The sequence below is a fragment of the Barbus barbus genome (assembly GCF_936440315.1).
Source record: "Barbus barbus genome assembly, chromosome: 44".
Lineage (NCBI taxonomy): Eukaryota > Metazoa > Chordata > Actinopteri > Cypriniformes > Cyprinidae > Barbus > Barbus barbus.
Genome location: NC_136722.1, coordinates 17,109,660 through 17,127,183, shown reverse-complemented (window position 1 = coordinate 17,127,183; position 17,524 = coordinate 17,109,660). Strand labels below are relative to the sequence as shown.

Below are 17,524 nucleotides of genomic sequence, written 5' to 3'. Positions count from 1 at the left end.
TTAATTATAGGTTATCAAACAGCAAAAAAAAAAAAAAAGATTGGAAAACAAAAGTACTTTATTACTACTACTACTACTACTACTACTACTACTACTACTACTACTACTACTACTATTATTATTATCATTATTATTATTGTTTTGTTTCGCCCTTCTGTTGTTTTATGTATTGTACTGGCTGAAGATAAAAATGCACAATGAGAAATTTTAATTCACGTTTCTCCTGAACTAGACTATTTTTATCTGTTAGTCTACATTAGATGAAATACAGTTGTTTTTATGTTTCTTTTCTGCCCGTATCAATTACATTTGTTTTGCATTCAATTACATTGTTTTTTATTGATAATTGATAATACATGTATTGTCATGTATTTTAGTAGGGACCCAATAAATAAAATAGCATTTTTACTTGCTTCCTTGGCTGATGCTTTGTATGTATTTTCGCAATACAATAAAAAAAACAATAACAATAGCCAAATACTTTTTGGTTCAGATTTGAAATAATTCCATAATTTGCTTTCATATTTAAATATCACATCTGTTGTGAGAAATTATTGTTGTCTCTTAGTAAAACTCTTTCTGATTGGTCAAGAACGCATGGCGTCATAGTCCACATCTTCCAATCAGTCTGTCTAAATCCAGGAAGTGCTGTAAAGGGTGCTAAAAGCTCCGCAGATAATGGCCAAATATACCTGACCAGGACAGCTGTCATAGAGACTTTTAACCATATTCACTGTCGTCGTTATTACACCAGTTGTGTATCCATCATCAGTTCATCTGTCGGCGGGTTTGAGTCTTTGACTGGACAGGATCATCGGAAGCGAGGAGTCGTCCTGGGCGTGTTTGCTGTAAGGTTATCCGTGGACAACAGTGCCACAACACACACAAGGTTAACAAGACAGATACCACGCGGATAAGAATAAAAAACCCTGATTACACATTTATTTCTATTATTTGGCTTCATACAGGTGTATATTTATATGCGTCCTGATAGAAATAGATTCTGCCTTTCTCTTTTTGCGTGCTGGCATTGTTTTGTTCATAGAAAGACATTCAGATCCACACATATTGATGTCTGTAGACTAAATATTAATGAGAAATAAGCTCCAAATGTTTGCTTTTACATGCAGTTTTATGATTCATATGAGAATTCAGTTTGTCATTGTCTTCTGATGCCGGTTAATGCACAGGCCCCATTTAAAGGCCTTGTAATGCTATGTTGTGCTATGTGAATCAGACATGGCCATCATGGGTCATTCAGTTCACGATGAAAGCCAAAAATAAGGCACGTGTATTGAGATTATCTGTAAATCAATGCGAAACGACGCACGCGCGACAGCAATGCATATTGACTAAGTGACGTCAGTCAAATAAACCTCACTTTTTTTTTTCTTTTTTTTTTTATAGTTTTTTGGTTTAAATAATTTATTTACAAAAAAAATCAACGTATATTTGGGAAAAAAATCAAATACTAGAGGTTGAGCAGACCATTAAAAATTTTGCAGCCTTTCTCCTAAAACAGTTTATACTACTGTTTCGGCTAATAAAATAGTTCAGTTTTGTGTGTAATGGCAAAAATATTATATTTCGTTTTGTTTTTTTATTAAGTTAATTTAGAAAAACGTTTGGAGCATTTTTGTTCGTTAAATAGCCTATAAGTTTTTTTTTTTTTTTTTTAAAGTAACGACCAAGCGGCCAGCTGCATGAGCTGATCATAGCCTATGTTTGATCAATTTAGCCTTCTCATATCATCACGACTTGCCTAAAATAAAATATATAGATATACTAAAACAGTTCAAGTATATAACAATGTTTAAACGTTAAACTTGCGCTATAATAATAATGTGCGCTAGCCTATATCTCAGTTTGTGCGGAGAGTGGAAGCTAAAGCGCGCTCTGCAGGACATGGAGGCACCAGCGCAAACACTTGGATTGTTTTCAGTGGAAACAAATTAAATTAGCCTACGCCGTCTTTTTTTCTTTTTTTTTTTTGATAGAGGTAAGAGTAATACATCATTCAGACCTGTAAAGGGTCTACTTGTATTTGTGTGCACTCACAATACCAACAAAAGGTAGTTCTTTTATAAAACAAAGAAAACAAACATGATGTGCTTTCTGCCGTCTTGAACAGGAGCGCTTCACAAAAATGAACCGAAGCTGAGCGAATACATGCCTCACAGACATGATAAATATAGGTAGAAAGCTTTAAATGATCACTTAACGAAATAAAAAAACTGAAAACAAAAACTCTTATTATAATCTTAATCATAATCAATAAAGATGCATTTCTCTCTAAAGGCGCGTCTAATGAGGAGACAGCGAGTCAGGATCAGCAACTTCATCCTTGCGACACGGACTCAGAAAACATTAGTTTATTAGTAAATAATTCAAATATCTCCTTACTATTTCCCGCAGACACATTCATGGTTATGTTTGCTGGGGTTTTGCAGCAAGCTTTAGCCTATTGCGTGCATTTGAACGCAGAACTATTCAGCCGCTGCGGGACACTAAACACCATGGAGCTGCTCTCAGTCGCGGCACGGTCTGGTGTTCTTTCCACCAGCGCGGCAATTTTTTTAATCACTAATCGATGGATGTCTACAATATAAAAATAAGGAGAAACCCAAAACAGGCCAGAGGCCTGGCCCGCTTCTGAACTATGATGTGGAAATTGGCCCGAAGCCCGGCCCTAGAGGCGTAAAAAAGTCTCTAAACTGCATGTATAGCACGGTGAATGTTTATATGATTGTCGACCAATGGGATGCTACTTTTTATTCTTTCTGACATTAAAGCACTTGAATTCGACAAGCTCGTAATCACGACTTCATAAGTGGGAAAGAGGAAATTTCCGATAGCACATGAAGGCAAGTAGGGCTCGAGGAGATCTCGGAAAATGCTAACTTTAGCCTGAAAGCGAAAGCCCCACCTTCCCTGCAATCGCTGTCCAAAGCCACACCCCCTGAACGCACATACGCTCAAAGAGAAGAATACCATAATAGCAGTAAGAAATTGCTAGTCATCCAGTTTTTTAATATCAACTAGACATTCCTTACCGTTTTGCAAATTGGTAAGTTTCATCAGGTCGCGAAGAATATAGAGCTGGGTATCATCAGCATTACAGTGAAAGCTAACACCATGTTTTCCAATGATTTCTCCCAAGGGTAACATGTAAAGCGTGAAAAGTAAGGGGCCAAGTACTGAGCCTTGAGGTACTCCATACAGCACTTGTTATTGGTATGATACCTCTTCATTTACTGCCACAAATTGATGGCGGTCAGATAAGTACGATTTGAACCATGCCAGTGCACTTCCTCTAATATACACTTCCGCCAACATAATTTTCTAGTCTATTTAAAAGAATGTTGTGGTTGATAGTGTCAAATGCGTCACTAAGATCCAGTAGCACTAATAGAGAGATACAACCACGATCAGATGATAAAAGCAGGTCGTTTGTAACTCTAATGAGAGCAGTCTCAGTACTATGATATGGTCTAAAACCTGACTGGAAATCCTCACATAATTGTTCTCAAAGAAGGAATATAGTTGGGATGATACTACCTTTTCTAATATCTTTGACAGAAAAGGGAGATTCGAGATCGGTCTGTAATTAATGAATTCTTTGGGGTCAAGTTGTTTTTTTTAATGAAAGGCTTAATAACAGCCAGTTTGAAGGTTTTTGGGACATATCCTAATGACAATGATAAGTTAATAATATTCAGAAAGCGGATCTATTACTTCTGGAAGCAACTCTTTTAGGAGCTTAGATGGAAGAGGGTCTAAAATACCGGTTGTTGGTTTAGATGATTTAACAAGTTTATACAATTCTTCATTTCCAATAGAAGAGAATGAGTGGAATTGTACCTCGGGGGATCTATAGTGCACTTTCTGATGTGATACTGTGGCTGACAGCTGAACGGTTACAATTTTATCTCTAATAGTTTCGATCTTGGAAGTAAAGTAGTTCATAAAGTCATAATTACTGTGCTGCTGGGTAATGTCTGCAACTGCTGATGTTATATTTTATAAATAATCCACAACAACGCCGTGCTATGGGCACAGCCATTGTTAGAGGCTGCAGCGGAAGTTCTTTTATGCTACTATTTGAATCTTCTGCTTTTCGGACACGGAAGTATGATAAAGGCCTATAGGCTACATCAACGGTTCCCAATTCACGCCCTCCCCACTCTGCACATTTCATATGTATATCTTGTCACGTCCGAAATTTGAATATCGTGAAAAATGTCAATATTTTTTGTCACTCATTTCAGAAAGGGAAACCCATATATTATATAGATTCATTACACATAGAGTGAAATATTTCAAGCCTTTATTTCTTGAAATTTTGCTGATTATGGCTTACAGATAATGAAAACCCAAAATTCAGTGTCTCAGAAAATTAGAATATTACATAAGATCAATAATAAAAGGATATTTTAAACAGAAATGTCAGGCTTCTGAAAAGTATGTTCATTTCTATGCACTCAATACTCCTTTTGCATGAATTACTGCATCAATGCGGCGTGGCGTGGAGGCAATCAGCCTGTGGCACTGCTGAGGTGTAATGGAAGCCCAGGTTGCTTTGATAGCGGCCTTCAGGTCATCTGCATTGTTGGGTCTGGTGTCTCTCATCTTCCTCTTGACAATACCCCATAGATTCTCTATGGGGTTCAGGTCAGCACAGTAACACCATGGTCATTGAACCAGCTTTTGGTACCTTTGGCAGTATGGGCAGGTGCCAAGTCCTGCTGGAAAATGAAATCAGCATCTCCATAAAGCAGAAGGAAGCATGAAGTGCTCTAAAATTTCCCGGTAGATGGCTGCGTGGACTGTGGACTTCAGAAAACACAGTGGACCAAAACCAGCAGATGACATGGCAGCCCAAATCATCACTGACTGTGGAAACTTCACACTGGACTTCAAGTAGCATGGATTCTGTGCCTCTCCAGTCTTCCTCCAGACTCTGGGACCTTGATTTCCAAATGAAATGCAAAATTTACTTTCATCTGAAAAGAGGACTTTGGACCACTGAACAGTCCAGTTCTTTTTCTCCACAGCCCAGGTAAGATGCTTCTGACGTTGTCTCTGGTTCAGAAGTGGCTTGGTAGCCCTATTCTGATGCCTGAGCTGGTGACTCTTGATGCACTGACTCCAGCTTCAGTTCACGCCTTGTGAAGCTCTCCCAAGTGTTTGAATCAGCTTTGCTTGACAGTATTCTCAAGCTTGCAGTCATCCCTGTTGCTTTTGCACTTTTTCCTACCCAAATTCTTCCTTCCAGTCAACTTTGAATTTAATATGCTTTGATACAGCACTCTGTAAACAGCCACACCTTTCAGTAATGACCCTCTGTGACTTACCCTCTTTGTGGAGGGCTTCAATGTTCGTGTTCTGGATCATTGCCAAGTCAACAGTCTTCCCCATTATTGCGGTTTCAAAGAACAAGAGATACTCTGAATTTATACTGTAGGGATGGTCATTAATTGAAACTCAAATGTAAATATTCTAATATTTTGAGATACAGATTTTTGACTTTCATGAGCTGTAAGCTCTAATTATCAAAATTAAAACAAAAAAAACTTTTTAAATGTTTTACTTTACATGTAATGAATCTAAAACATATGGAAGTTTCACTTTTTGAAATAAGTTACAAGAAAAAATGAACTTTCACGATATTCAAATTTTTTGAGATGTACCTGTAAGTTATAAGTGCCCTGCGACGTGGACATTACCAGATATTTTGCCATGATTCCAATTCAAAGCGTATTCCATACAAAGGGCATTAAAGTGTGCAAGACATGATTTTAAATTGTATTTATTTGCAGAGGTATATTGGTAAATTGGTATATTGTGTGTGAAGACGCTGCGCATCGCAAATCCGTGAGTGAATGTTCTGAAGTGAAATAAACTTCAACGGATTTCCCCTTCTCAGGAAGTAGGGAGCAATGAACACTGTGTAGGGAGCATGTCAATCGGATAACAATTCATGCACGTAGTTCTCTTCTAACGAGCTGGTTATCTGAATCAGGTGTGTTAACTAAGAGAGACATGCAGAATATGCAAAGGGTGGGCGCGAGGACTCGAATTGGGAACTGCTGGGCTACATCATGTGTCATTCACCTGTGAGAAAACTTAATTGCACAGTTCGTAAAAGTACTACAATACCAGGAAGGAAGATTGGGTTGTTAATGTGTGCCTGCCATTCTCGCTCTGTCTGCACAGCGTGCGTGAACGCGCTGATGACGTATCGTGTCTGCGCGAACAGGGTGCGCAGAGGTATGCAAATACATACGTTGACAGGAAGGTAGGAAAGCCAATTAAAACACTCGGACCAAGCATTTTGATTGGACTCACATTTCTTGGTCCTACACCTTCCACAGAATATATAAATACAGATAAATACAGTTAGACCACTTAACTTAATGATTGCTATAGGGATGTGAAGAGACTTTAAACCAGAATAACAAAAAATGTTTCTGATGACAAGCACCTATGCTTAAACCAGTTTGTTGTTTTTATGATAAACCTTAGTGTGTTTTCTGTCATTGACAACATGTTCTGTGATATCAGAAGTAATCCAGTTCCTATTTTTATTCCCCCTCAGCTAAGATCTGTGTATTTCATGTGCATGGCCCTTGGTGTGGGAGCACCATGAGTGGGGAGCCTGATGCCTTGGCTGTGGTGAATCAGCTGAGGGACTTAGCTGCTGACCCCCTCAACAGACGAGCTATTGTTGAAGATCAAGGCTGCTTGTCAGGCCTCATTCTCTTCTTCGACCATCCCAATCCACAAGTAGTCTACTCTGCGCTATTGGTGAGATTCTGTTTGTGAGACATCTGCAGTCAAGACTTGTGCAGACGGTTTTTCTGTAGTGACCTGCAAGGTGTTTACTACCATGTTAGCATAGTGGTGGTTAAGGGTTCAAATTAGGAGCCTTCATGAACTCAAAAATAGAAGATGATGATAGGATTCCAGTAAGGACATTTATGCAGTAATAATCATGCATATTTTTGGTGTATGTTGATATTCTCAAACAAACAATGTTTTGATGGCTACTATTAATTTGATAATTTTTCTGGGAACTTTTATTAGTGGTTTACTCCTAGTTTACTATAAGCGATTTTAGCTTTAATTTCAATTCAGATAACCCAACATAAAGCATAATAGACAGCATTTACTATTTTAGAATTTTTCTTCTTTAATATCAAGTTAACTCATTATACCCCCAGACATTTTTTACATTTCCAAGTACTTTTATATGAAAGTATTCGAGTATAAACCAACCAGATCACTCAAAGCCTAACCCAGCCACTATATTTGTAATAAATAATTATCATTTTGTGGTTAATTTATATATTAATTATTCACTCAAATAGATTAGTTTTCAATGATAATATATAATAATAATAATAATAATAATAATAATAATGATAATAATAAAATAATAGTGATAATAATAAATGATAATAAGAAAATAATATTTATTATTATTGTTGTTAAACTCGTAGTTTGATACCAAGGTATTCATATCAAACAATTAGATTATGCAAAGCCCACCCAGCTGTCCATAGACACATCACATGACTGCCACCTGCTCTCAAGTATTGTTACAATGCTTAGCCTAACTTCTTCAGGAATGTCCAGACCGGAAAGTGTTTTCTCTTCCTCTGTAAGATGGACAGAGACGTCTCTGTCCATGTTCCCTAGTATGATTTGAGAATGTTCCAGGGCATCTTGTTCTTCAGTGGAAGCAAGAACATCTGGCATTCTGTGTAAAGAAGCTGATATGGTAAATGTCACAAATGTCCTTATTTGATTGGTGAGAAATAGTGCACAACCTATAATAATGTCAATGTTTTTAATTCCTAAAACACTAATCCCAGTTTAAAATTAGATTTTGAGCCCCAAAATTTTCATGTTTTGGAACCCACTTTGTTTTACCTCTTTCAGAAGGACATCACACCTGTGGAGATATCTGGACCATGTTGGAATAACACTTTTTCACACACACACACACACACACACACACACACACACACACACACACACACACACACACACACAGACAGTAACTCTGACCCAAGTAGTTCTTGGTGTTCTGTTAACGGATTTGTTATCACAGCGGTGCCTGGCGGTTTGCCTCTGTAATGGCCGTGTGACCCTTAATGGCTTTGTGTCCTTCCAGGCGGTGCGCTACCTGGCGGAATGCCGTGCCAATAGGGAGAAGATGAAGGACGAGCTGGGAATGATGCTGAGCCTGCAGAACATCATGCAGAAGTAAGTCACTCCCGTCACGCTGCCACAAAACATGAAGGCAACACAAGCTCGCTTTGCACTTTCCTGTAGAAAAACACATCCTGCTGCTTTAGTTGAAGTGAATGTGTGTGGTGGGCAGATTTTAAGCGCACGAGAAAGGTCGTCCTGTCATAAGCAGATTTGTCTGTTTTGAAGCTAAATGGGAGTGATGATGCAAGCTTGCTGTTGAAGCGTAATGTGAACTGTCAAGCAACCTGATGTAGTGCACGATCACCATGGGTTAATGTCCAGCAGAGGTCAGCCTAAGACGCCAGAGAGAATATCATACCACTACAGACATGTAGTTCATATTCAGTGCCCATATTTAGAATTCTTCAGAATTAAAGTAACTTATTTTATTAATTAACTGCATCTAGTGGGGAAGTTGCATGCGTAATATCGGTACAAAGAAGGTTGTACGCATATACAATGACAATAAAGAAATTCAATTCAATATTGTTCAATCAATATGATCGATTTTTATTTATTTTTATTTTTTTTAAAGATTTGTTTCAAAGAAACATTGTTTCTTTAAACTTTCTATTTATCAAATATTCCACAAAAGTAACAGTTTTCAACATTAATAATAATAACGATAGTTTCTTGCCTACCAAATCAGCATATTAGAGTGAATATTAAAATTCAGCTTTCCATCACAGGATTAAATAATAAAAAAGTAGTAATATGCAAAATAATCTTGTATGTATGTATGTTATTTTTTTTATTTTATTTATGTATTATATTATATATTTTTTTATACTATATTACTGTCAATGAAAATGCAAACTTGGTGAACAACTTTTTTTACTGACCACAAACTTTTGAATGATATTGTAAATATCACAAAATATGATGTTATTTAGCTGGCTAATGTAGATTTTGTAGAAATTTAGGATAAGCCACCATTTTCTAGCAAAATTGTTTATAAAGTTATAGATGTCTTATATCTACATTAGTGCTGTTTGAAAAAAAACCTGTCAAATTATTTGTTAATAAATGTAATATTCTATAATAATAATAATTTTAATAACAACAGTTTGTTATATAACAATATTAATAAAAAATTGTATTATTATATAATAAACCAATAATAATTCTAATCATTTTTATTGTTATTTAACTCCTTATGACAGATTTTTTGTTTGTGATGGAGCAAATAGTGCCAACGCAAAACTGATTTACTGCAGAAAAAAAATATTGTTGAGCCCTCTTTTTGTGCTTTTAGAAAACATGAAACTCAGGGTTTCTTTTCCCTTATGTCAAACAGCACTATAGTTGCCAACTGATTCTTTAAATATCCATACAACTGCATGTTTTTGCATGTTAAGTATGGAGGCGCAGGAATCAAGGATCCACGTATGTGTGTATATTCGCTGCATTTCAGGCTTATTTTGAGTGCGAAAGTCTGCAGGCTTTTAGACAGCGAGTGCCTTCTGTTTACATGGAGCCTCACCGACAGAAGTGCCAATGGTTGGCAGAGAGCTGCGTATCCTTCTCTCAGGGCGACTCCCTGCCCGCCCCCTTCGACTCAACAGTCACTTCAGTTAGCACAGACGCCATCAAGGAGTGCCCTGCAGTTCCACAAGCTGGCCGTCACTATTTCCGGCACGACGACTTTGGGTAGAGGTCATGTATCGCCCCAGTCTGTAAAATTTTATGGCTAGAGGAAGTGAAGGAATCCTTCATCCCTGATGAGACCGCAGAACTTGGAAATAAGCAATGCTAATGCTCGAAATTGTGTTTTGATGAATTGTCAGTGTTTTCTCGCATTGTGTCTTTAATACTAGCTATTGACTGCATGTTGATATACATCTTTCTTTTGACGGAGGTCGGGATATAGATGCCGATAGATCAGCATTCCCTCAGGTGTACATGGGAAGCTCGGACGTCTGGCAGCTCAGATATGCCAGCGAGCAGATGTCCGCTCCTGTAACTCTGCATGAGTGATGGCAGCGTTGCATCTCTCCCATTAGCGCCTGTAGGGCATATCAAGATCCTGATGTCACGCCTGACCTCAAATGCTGATATCAATGAACTGCTGTCTTTTTTAACCCTATTAAACGAACAGGCCACTTGACTATAGTTGGTGACCAAATAACTGATTATACATTTTTACTAACTTATGATTAGTTATTTGAATTCCCATTAGAAGGGGAGAGTGGGTTGATATGTGCCATTGGGTAACCTGTGTGCATAATTTTTGTCATGTGATCATATATTTATGATCTTAGTCTTCAAAACTTTAACAGTATATTATGTCTCTTCTTACTATGATGCATCAATCTCTTCATTTTTAAACTTAATTTAGTTAAGTTCAATATGCATTTATGCTTACTTGTGATATTAAACTGTATGGAATGCATCACACTTAATGAATCACAATATTGTATGTGCTAAAGGTTAGTTGGTTCAAGCTCCATCAGACTGACTTTTCTCCAGCTCTCATGCCAGCAGATTTCCCCCCCCTGCGCAGATCTATGTTGTCTCCCCTTATCTGCTGGAGTGATGACCTTTTCAAATATCAGCACCGACAAATACTGAAATGTACAATACACGATCTTTTAACCAGACTAGACTAGCATATTTGCTCAATTATTTCTTTGTTCATCAACAGTGGCTGTTATTGTTCTTTTTTGTCATCTGTTGTGAATCCTACAGTGATCTGTGATGTGTTTCACTAGGGGCACGTCGCCAGGCGAGACCAAGCTGCTAGCATCTGAGATCTACGAGATCCTGCAGAACTCCAGCAGCGCAGAGGCCGAACAGGCAGAAGCGGGCGCCTCTTGCAGAAGAAAAGCCCAGTTTTTCCTGGGCGCCACGAACAAACGGGCCAAAACGGTGGTGCTTCAGATCGACGGGCTTGATGATTCGGTAACTGCAGTCAAACTGCTTGTAATGGAACCTGTTTAATCAGAGCGCATGGAGATTCAGATGTTTGGTTCTGCACAATTTCACACTCTGTCTCTATGTATGTCAGGCTCGGAGGAGTCTTTGTGAAGAAGCCCTGCTAAAGATCAAAGGTGTCATCAGCTTTACTTTCCAGATGGCTGTGAAGAGATGTGTGGTGAGGATCCGTTCAGACTTGAAGGCTGAGGTGAGTTTACAGTCCAGCACAATCCATATGACCATCTACAGAGTTAACATTAGCTAATGTTGCATTGATTGAATGTATAGTGTGTATATATAGTTTTTAATAAAATAAATTAAAAAGTGTCTTGCTTTTAGTATTTTTAATAAAAAAAAAAAAAAAAAAAAAAAAAAAAAACCTTTCATAAAGTAATAGACTTTTTTTTTTTAATTAATACTTTTTCAGCAAGGATGCATTCAGGTGACTAAAAGGGACATTAGCAGCATTTATAGTACTATTAAAGATTTCAAATAAATGCAGTTCTTAGAATCCTGAAAAATATGTATCTCAGTTTTCACAAAAATATTAGCAGCACAACTGGTTTCAACATTGATACTAAGAAATGATTCTTGAGCACCAAATCAGCATATTAAAATGATTTCTGAAGGATCATGTGACACTAAAGACTGGAATAATGTCTGCTGAAAATTCAGCTTTGCATCACAGGAATAAATAGCATTTTAAAATCTGTTAAAATTAAAAACAGGTATTTTAAATTTCAATATAATTTCACATTATTACTGTAATTTGTGATAAAAAAAAATGCAGCTTTGGTGAGCATAGGAGACTTCTTTTAAAAACATTGAAATAACCTTACCAATCCCATACTTTTGAAGAGTAGTGTATTTAAAAAAAAATAATAATAAATGTAAAATGTTAGGTTTGGACGTCTGTGAACATTTTTGAGTAGTGATATAAAAAAAAAATAATTGATATCAGTTTGAAGGAAGTGATTCTTTAGAAATGAATCGCACCTAATAGCTCAGAGATGGTATTAGAGAGTCTATTTCATTATTTTCATACTGTTTCTTCATTCTTCAGGCCTTGGGAACTGCTATAGCTTCAACCAATGTCATGAAGGCACAGCATGTAGTGAAGGGGGAAGATGGATCGGAGGTGAGTAAATCAAATGAACAGAATGCACACAGTAAACAGACAGTTGAACCTAGCATGAAAATGGTCTTCTACTCCCCTTCATGTCACTATTTGAAGCTAGACCGCTTTCCAAGTTTGGCTGGGAAATGTATCTCTTTTTGCATTCAATGTAAAATCTTATGAGTTTCAAATGACAGTTTTCGGGCAGGTGAGCTATTCTTTCAAATTAGGTGCTGCATCTAATTTTGTTGCCAATTGATGCTGAGAGTAATGCAGTTCCACATGATCTCTCAGGATGTCCCTCTGCCTTGACACCTTGTGTCAGAGGACCCTGGAGACACACACATATACACACACTCTTGCATGCAGTGCAAATAGGCACTGTGTGGTAATTAAAGAAAGATGTGTCCTCTCTGGTTGAATTGGAAGGGCAATCTCTACCTGCAGCGGCACAGTCATGACCTCCAGTGGCCGTCATCCCGGAGGTCTTGGATGCTGCTTCACTATGCACTTCCTTCTTCAGCCAGCAGGTGGCACAATTGCTTGAGTAATGGTCTTATCCGCTGTTTTGCATTGAACAGACACAAATGAAGAGCTCTGTATTAAGAAAAACAGCAATATAGTTAGTAGGGTTGGACTAATACAAGTAAAAAATATTATGTCTTTATAAATTTTGATGATGCATTTGCTTTAAAATAGTTTAAAAAAATTAGTGAAGAAACAATTTTCACCCTGAAATTGCTAGTAAATTTCACAGTTACAAAGAAAAGCAAGTAATACATTGAAGTAAACATGTACAACATATTCCAATAATCTTTATTTAATTTCGGACAGTAATGTTTTTGCAGTGTACTATTAGCACCAATAATGACAATAATAATAAAATGTTATTTTATTTATTTATTTTGGCCATGTGCACCAATATTTTTGTTCCAAAAAATATAATTCTTAAATGCCACATGAGGGCTTCCTTAACCATTTTCGAGTCATGATGCAAAATAAGTAATTAAATCATTTTTATGAACCAGTTTACTGAAATAGACAAAGTTCAAAGAACTGACTCTCATTTTAACAGTGGTTAAAGACCCAATTTAATCACTTTTTTTTCTGCTTCTGTGGATTCAACCCCTTTTTGATACAGGAAGTTGGGGCAGAATATATCTTTCTGTTTTTGTATGTCTTATTTTACCTAAAAAATCATTCAGCATATCAAGTATAAATAAGTGTGTAAGTATAAGTAAGCAATTTATATGTATCTGATATATTGCTCTAACAGTTCCTTCATGGTGTATCATAAAGATGGTTGGGTTGTTGTTTGGGCTGCAAATTTATGTATTTTTTATTTTAAATAATATATATAACATAAATAATTGAATTCTGCTTGCAAGCTTAGAAATAACAAAATGGGTCAATTCCCTCCCATCCAGATTGTAATCCCATTCCAAGAGGACTCGGATGTGGTGGTCGAGCAGAACATACATTTGCCGGATTATTTGCCTGAGGACGAGAGCCCGTCTCAGGAGCAGCACAAGGCTGTGACACGACTGGGCTCCATTCAGGATGGCGTGAGCTGGCTGAACACGGCCGCCAACTTTCTGTCCCGCTCATTTTACTGGTGACTCCCCGCATGCCCTGCACCTTTACAACTCCACGTGCCAGACTGCCGAGCGCTTCCGCAATAAACTTATAACCTTGTTCCAACTTTAAAAAAGGCCACAACCGGCAGCTGTAAATGGTACGCGATCCAACCTGTTCCTGAAACTTACATTAGCGCTGCATACGCACCACACAAGACACTAAAACCTGAGAGCAACTGGGAGAAGTTCACAGAAAGCATTTTGTGTGTATCTGCTCTCTCTTATTCACCTTTTTTGTTTGGTTGGGGGAAGGTTTTCAAACGATTCGCCACAGATTCTTCTTGCAGGTGTGTTTCTGTTGAGACAAAACAACACCTTGGGGGGTTTCACCATGCGGGTCGTACATTTAAGGTTTTCTAAATTTCTACAAATTTGGGTGCTTTCTGATGTTCTAACCCTTCATCTCAGCTTTCTTGTACATTTTAAACAACTTATTGTTTTTCAATTATTTGATAATCCTAATACCACTTTATTCATCAGCACTTTTCAAACCATGCCGTATTTTTAATGCCTTTTTTTTTTTTTTTGAACACGTTCCTTCTGTGTGTTCCTTTGCTATGTAGCTTGTTGATTCATTTTCTCGTTTTTAAATCCTCTTTATTTGCTTCGTCTGAACTTCTAAAGCCTTCTGAAGACATGAATGTTAGGCTTGAAACATGTAGCGATGGTCCACTCTTCCTCACAGAGCTGATTTCACATAAAACACAATTAAAACACCAGCACTAGTTGGTGTGCGGTGGTAATAATTAACGGATAAAGCATCCAATAAAGGGAAGCCGCAAGGAAATAGCTGTTACTATGTGTGTAATGCTAACCTTTTATTTTACAGCATGTGCCAAACACCAGATAACCTTCTTTACACAAAATATGTTGTAAAATAGCTCTGACCCTATAGGAATTGATATTATAAACTTTTTTTTCAACATTTCACTTTCTTCAACATCAATGCCGTTTTTCCTTTATTCCATGCTGACTATTTATAAAATGATTTTTGTGTCCGTGTGTGTTCCTAAATACCATAAATCTGAATGTTTTGTTCAGGGCCTTTCATAAACATGGTCATTTTTAATGTGGGGTTCATTTGCTAGCCAAAAGCATGATCCGGTCAGTTTTGACCGCTTATGTGCCCGCCACCTCTGCATGACCATCACCCCTTGCCTCTTTTTCTGAGTTTTCCCTGACCGACGGTGTCTTTTAACAGTTTAGATAATCGACTGACCTCACATATCGCATTCAGGACGTTCAGGGATGTGTGTACGTTCTCCCGCAACTGATGGTCTCATGTATGTGCGTTCCCAGAAGGAGACCTGCACACATTGATATCAGAATGAGTTAAACCAGTATGTGTCCCTGTCGTTTTATTTTTTGCCTTGTTATGCTGGAAAACTTGGGTTGTCGTGAAGTATCCGTGTTTGCACCCTTTAATATTTTTCCTCATCAGCAATGCTCTAAGACTGTTTTTTGTTTTTGTTTTTTTTAAGTCGCATCATGTCGGTTCACGATCAGAATTTGTTACAAAGACAGCATTAGTGTATAGAATGGTATCACACAGTGGTGTGCTTTTAGTTGGGTTTAAGATGAGATCGAGGCCATCAGTGTTATATTTATGAACAAAATCCAAATTGAATCAAGTTTTGCATTTTCTGTATTTTTATTTCCCTCATCTTGTACTGTATACCATCTTTCCTTGAAGCTTTTTAAGCTGCTGTTCACTGTTATTCCAAGAACACAGAACCAGAGCCCATGGCAGATGGTAGATTTTAGTAGCTTCTCCTGTACAGTGCATATTCGCTGTTATATACAAAGAGTTTTAGGACACACAATTCTTGGCTGTTCACAGTAATGACAAGGATTATTAAATAGATAAAATAAATTTGGCTTGAGTTTTGTTTTTACTGGAAATTGTTTTATTAGCCTCAGTGGCACCAATTTGTTACTGTAACATTCTTCTTTTTTTCTTTCTGATTTGAGCTGAATGCTCATGCCCACGAATCTGATGATTACGTCAGTTAACATGCTTCAAACATGTTGAAACCTACCACAGCAAATAATTCTGGCTCATCCCTCAGTTTGGGAAAAAAAAAGATTTTTTCCAAATACAAATGACGTGACCGACTGATATATGTTGACCAAGCTTATCAATCGGCTGCTATTTAGCCATTTCAAGATTCTAATATGTCCATTTGGCCGATTAACGGTGGTGTTTATCTCCATACTTTGTCTGTACCAAATTTACTGACAGCATTGTGCATTTTGATTTAATGTTGTGTAAAATAAGACTTCATTTTATCAATTTTATGCATTGTACCTCATTAACGGTTAACTGAGTTCTATTAATTAAAATTATTAATAAATACAATTAATTATCAACATCAGTTACATTACTTTCAAAAAATTTGGGTATTTGAGATTTTAATGGGTTTTTTAATGCTCACCAAGGCTGCATTTATTTGATAATATTCTGAAATGGTATTAAAATGTAAAATAAATAATTTTCCATTTGAATATATTTTTATTCCTCTGATGACAAAGCTGAATTTTCAGCATCATTACTCCAGTCTTCAGTGTCACATGATCCTTCAGAAATTATTCTAATATGCTGATTTGGTTCTCAAGAAACATTTCTTATTATTATCAGTGTTGAAAATGGTTATGCTGCTTAATATTTTTGCAGTAACTGTGATTCTTTGATAAACAAAAAGAACCAAATTTATTTTAAATGGAATTGTTTTGTGATGGTGTAAAAGTGTTAGCTGTCTTTTTTATCAAATACATCCTCGCTAATATTGTTATTATTATTATTATTATTATAAAAAAAAAAAAAAATCTTACTGACTCCAAACATTTGAATGCTAGTCTATATATAATATTTAATTATATTACGGCACATAAAAAACATATTGTCAGCCACCACTAAAATGTGTTATTTGAGCTGTAAAGCGGTCTAAATTCTCCTTTGCAACTTTTATAAAGCATTCCCGATGTAACATTACACAACTCTCCTCTTTTTTATATCTATACACTTCAAAACTGTATATGAATATTTTAATGTTTCTCCTGGTACAGTGCCTTGCCCCATAGACATCCATTGTAATTGCATTGCTGTAAATGCAGCTTTTGCTTATTTAAAACCAGGGTCCAACCTCCAGTCCGGGGGGCCACTACCAGCATCACCATGACAGCTGAAATGCTGAGGCCTGCAGCAGTAGAAGAAGAAAAAGAGAGTCTGTTATGTTCGATGATGGGTGTAAACAGCCGAAAGGGATGCCCACTTTCTCCAGCCCTGCTTAAGACAGCAGAGAAGTGCATGGCCAACTATGATCTATACCGGCGATGGTGTTAGATCATCAAGCTTAAATTGGTAAATCAACACTTTCCTAGTCTAGATTCCTTAATATTAGTGTAGCAGCATTAGTAAGGTAGTCCATGCTCTCTGAGATATCAGGATGAAGTCATTCTGCTTTGTGCCTCTGTGAAGGCCGTGCAGAGAGAAAGCTGCAGGAAACCTCATCAATCATCACAGCACACCTTATTCAACATACACACCTTCATCTCTCTGTCTGAAAGACCCTAATGCCACTATCACAATGTGAAG

The 17,524-nt window shown here is 37.1% G+C and overlaps 1 protein-coding gene across 1 annotated transcript; it reads left to right on the top strand.

Annotated features, from left to right (window-relative positions):
• Positions 1 to 620: 620 nt before the first annotated feature.
• On the top strand, positions 621 to 16,711 carry LOC306863477 (armadillo repeat-containing protein 1-like). The gene is made up of 7 exons (XM_079406821.1): positions 621 to 848; positions 6,599 to 6,807; positions 8,180 to 8,271; positions 10,971 to 11,160; positions 11,267 to 11,383; positions 12,239 to 12,313; positions 13,720 to 16,711. Exons 2-7 carry the CDS (start codon positions 6,646 to 6,648, stop codon positions 13,909 to 13,911), a joined length of 828 nt encoding a protein of 275 aa, XP_079262947.1. The 5' UTR covers positions 621 to 848; positions 6,599 to 6,645; the 3' UTR covers positions 13,912 to 16,711.
• The last annotated feature ends 813 nt before the right edge of the window (positions 16,712 to 17,524 follow it).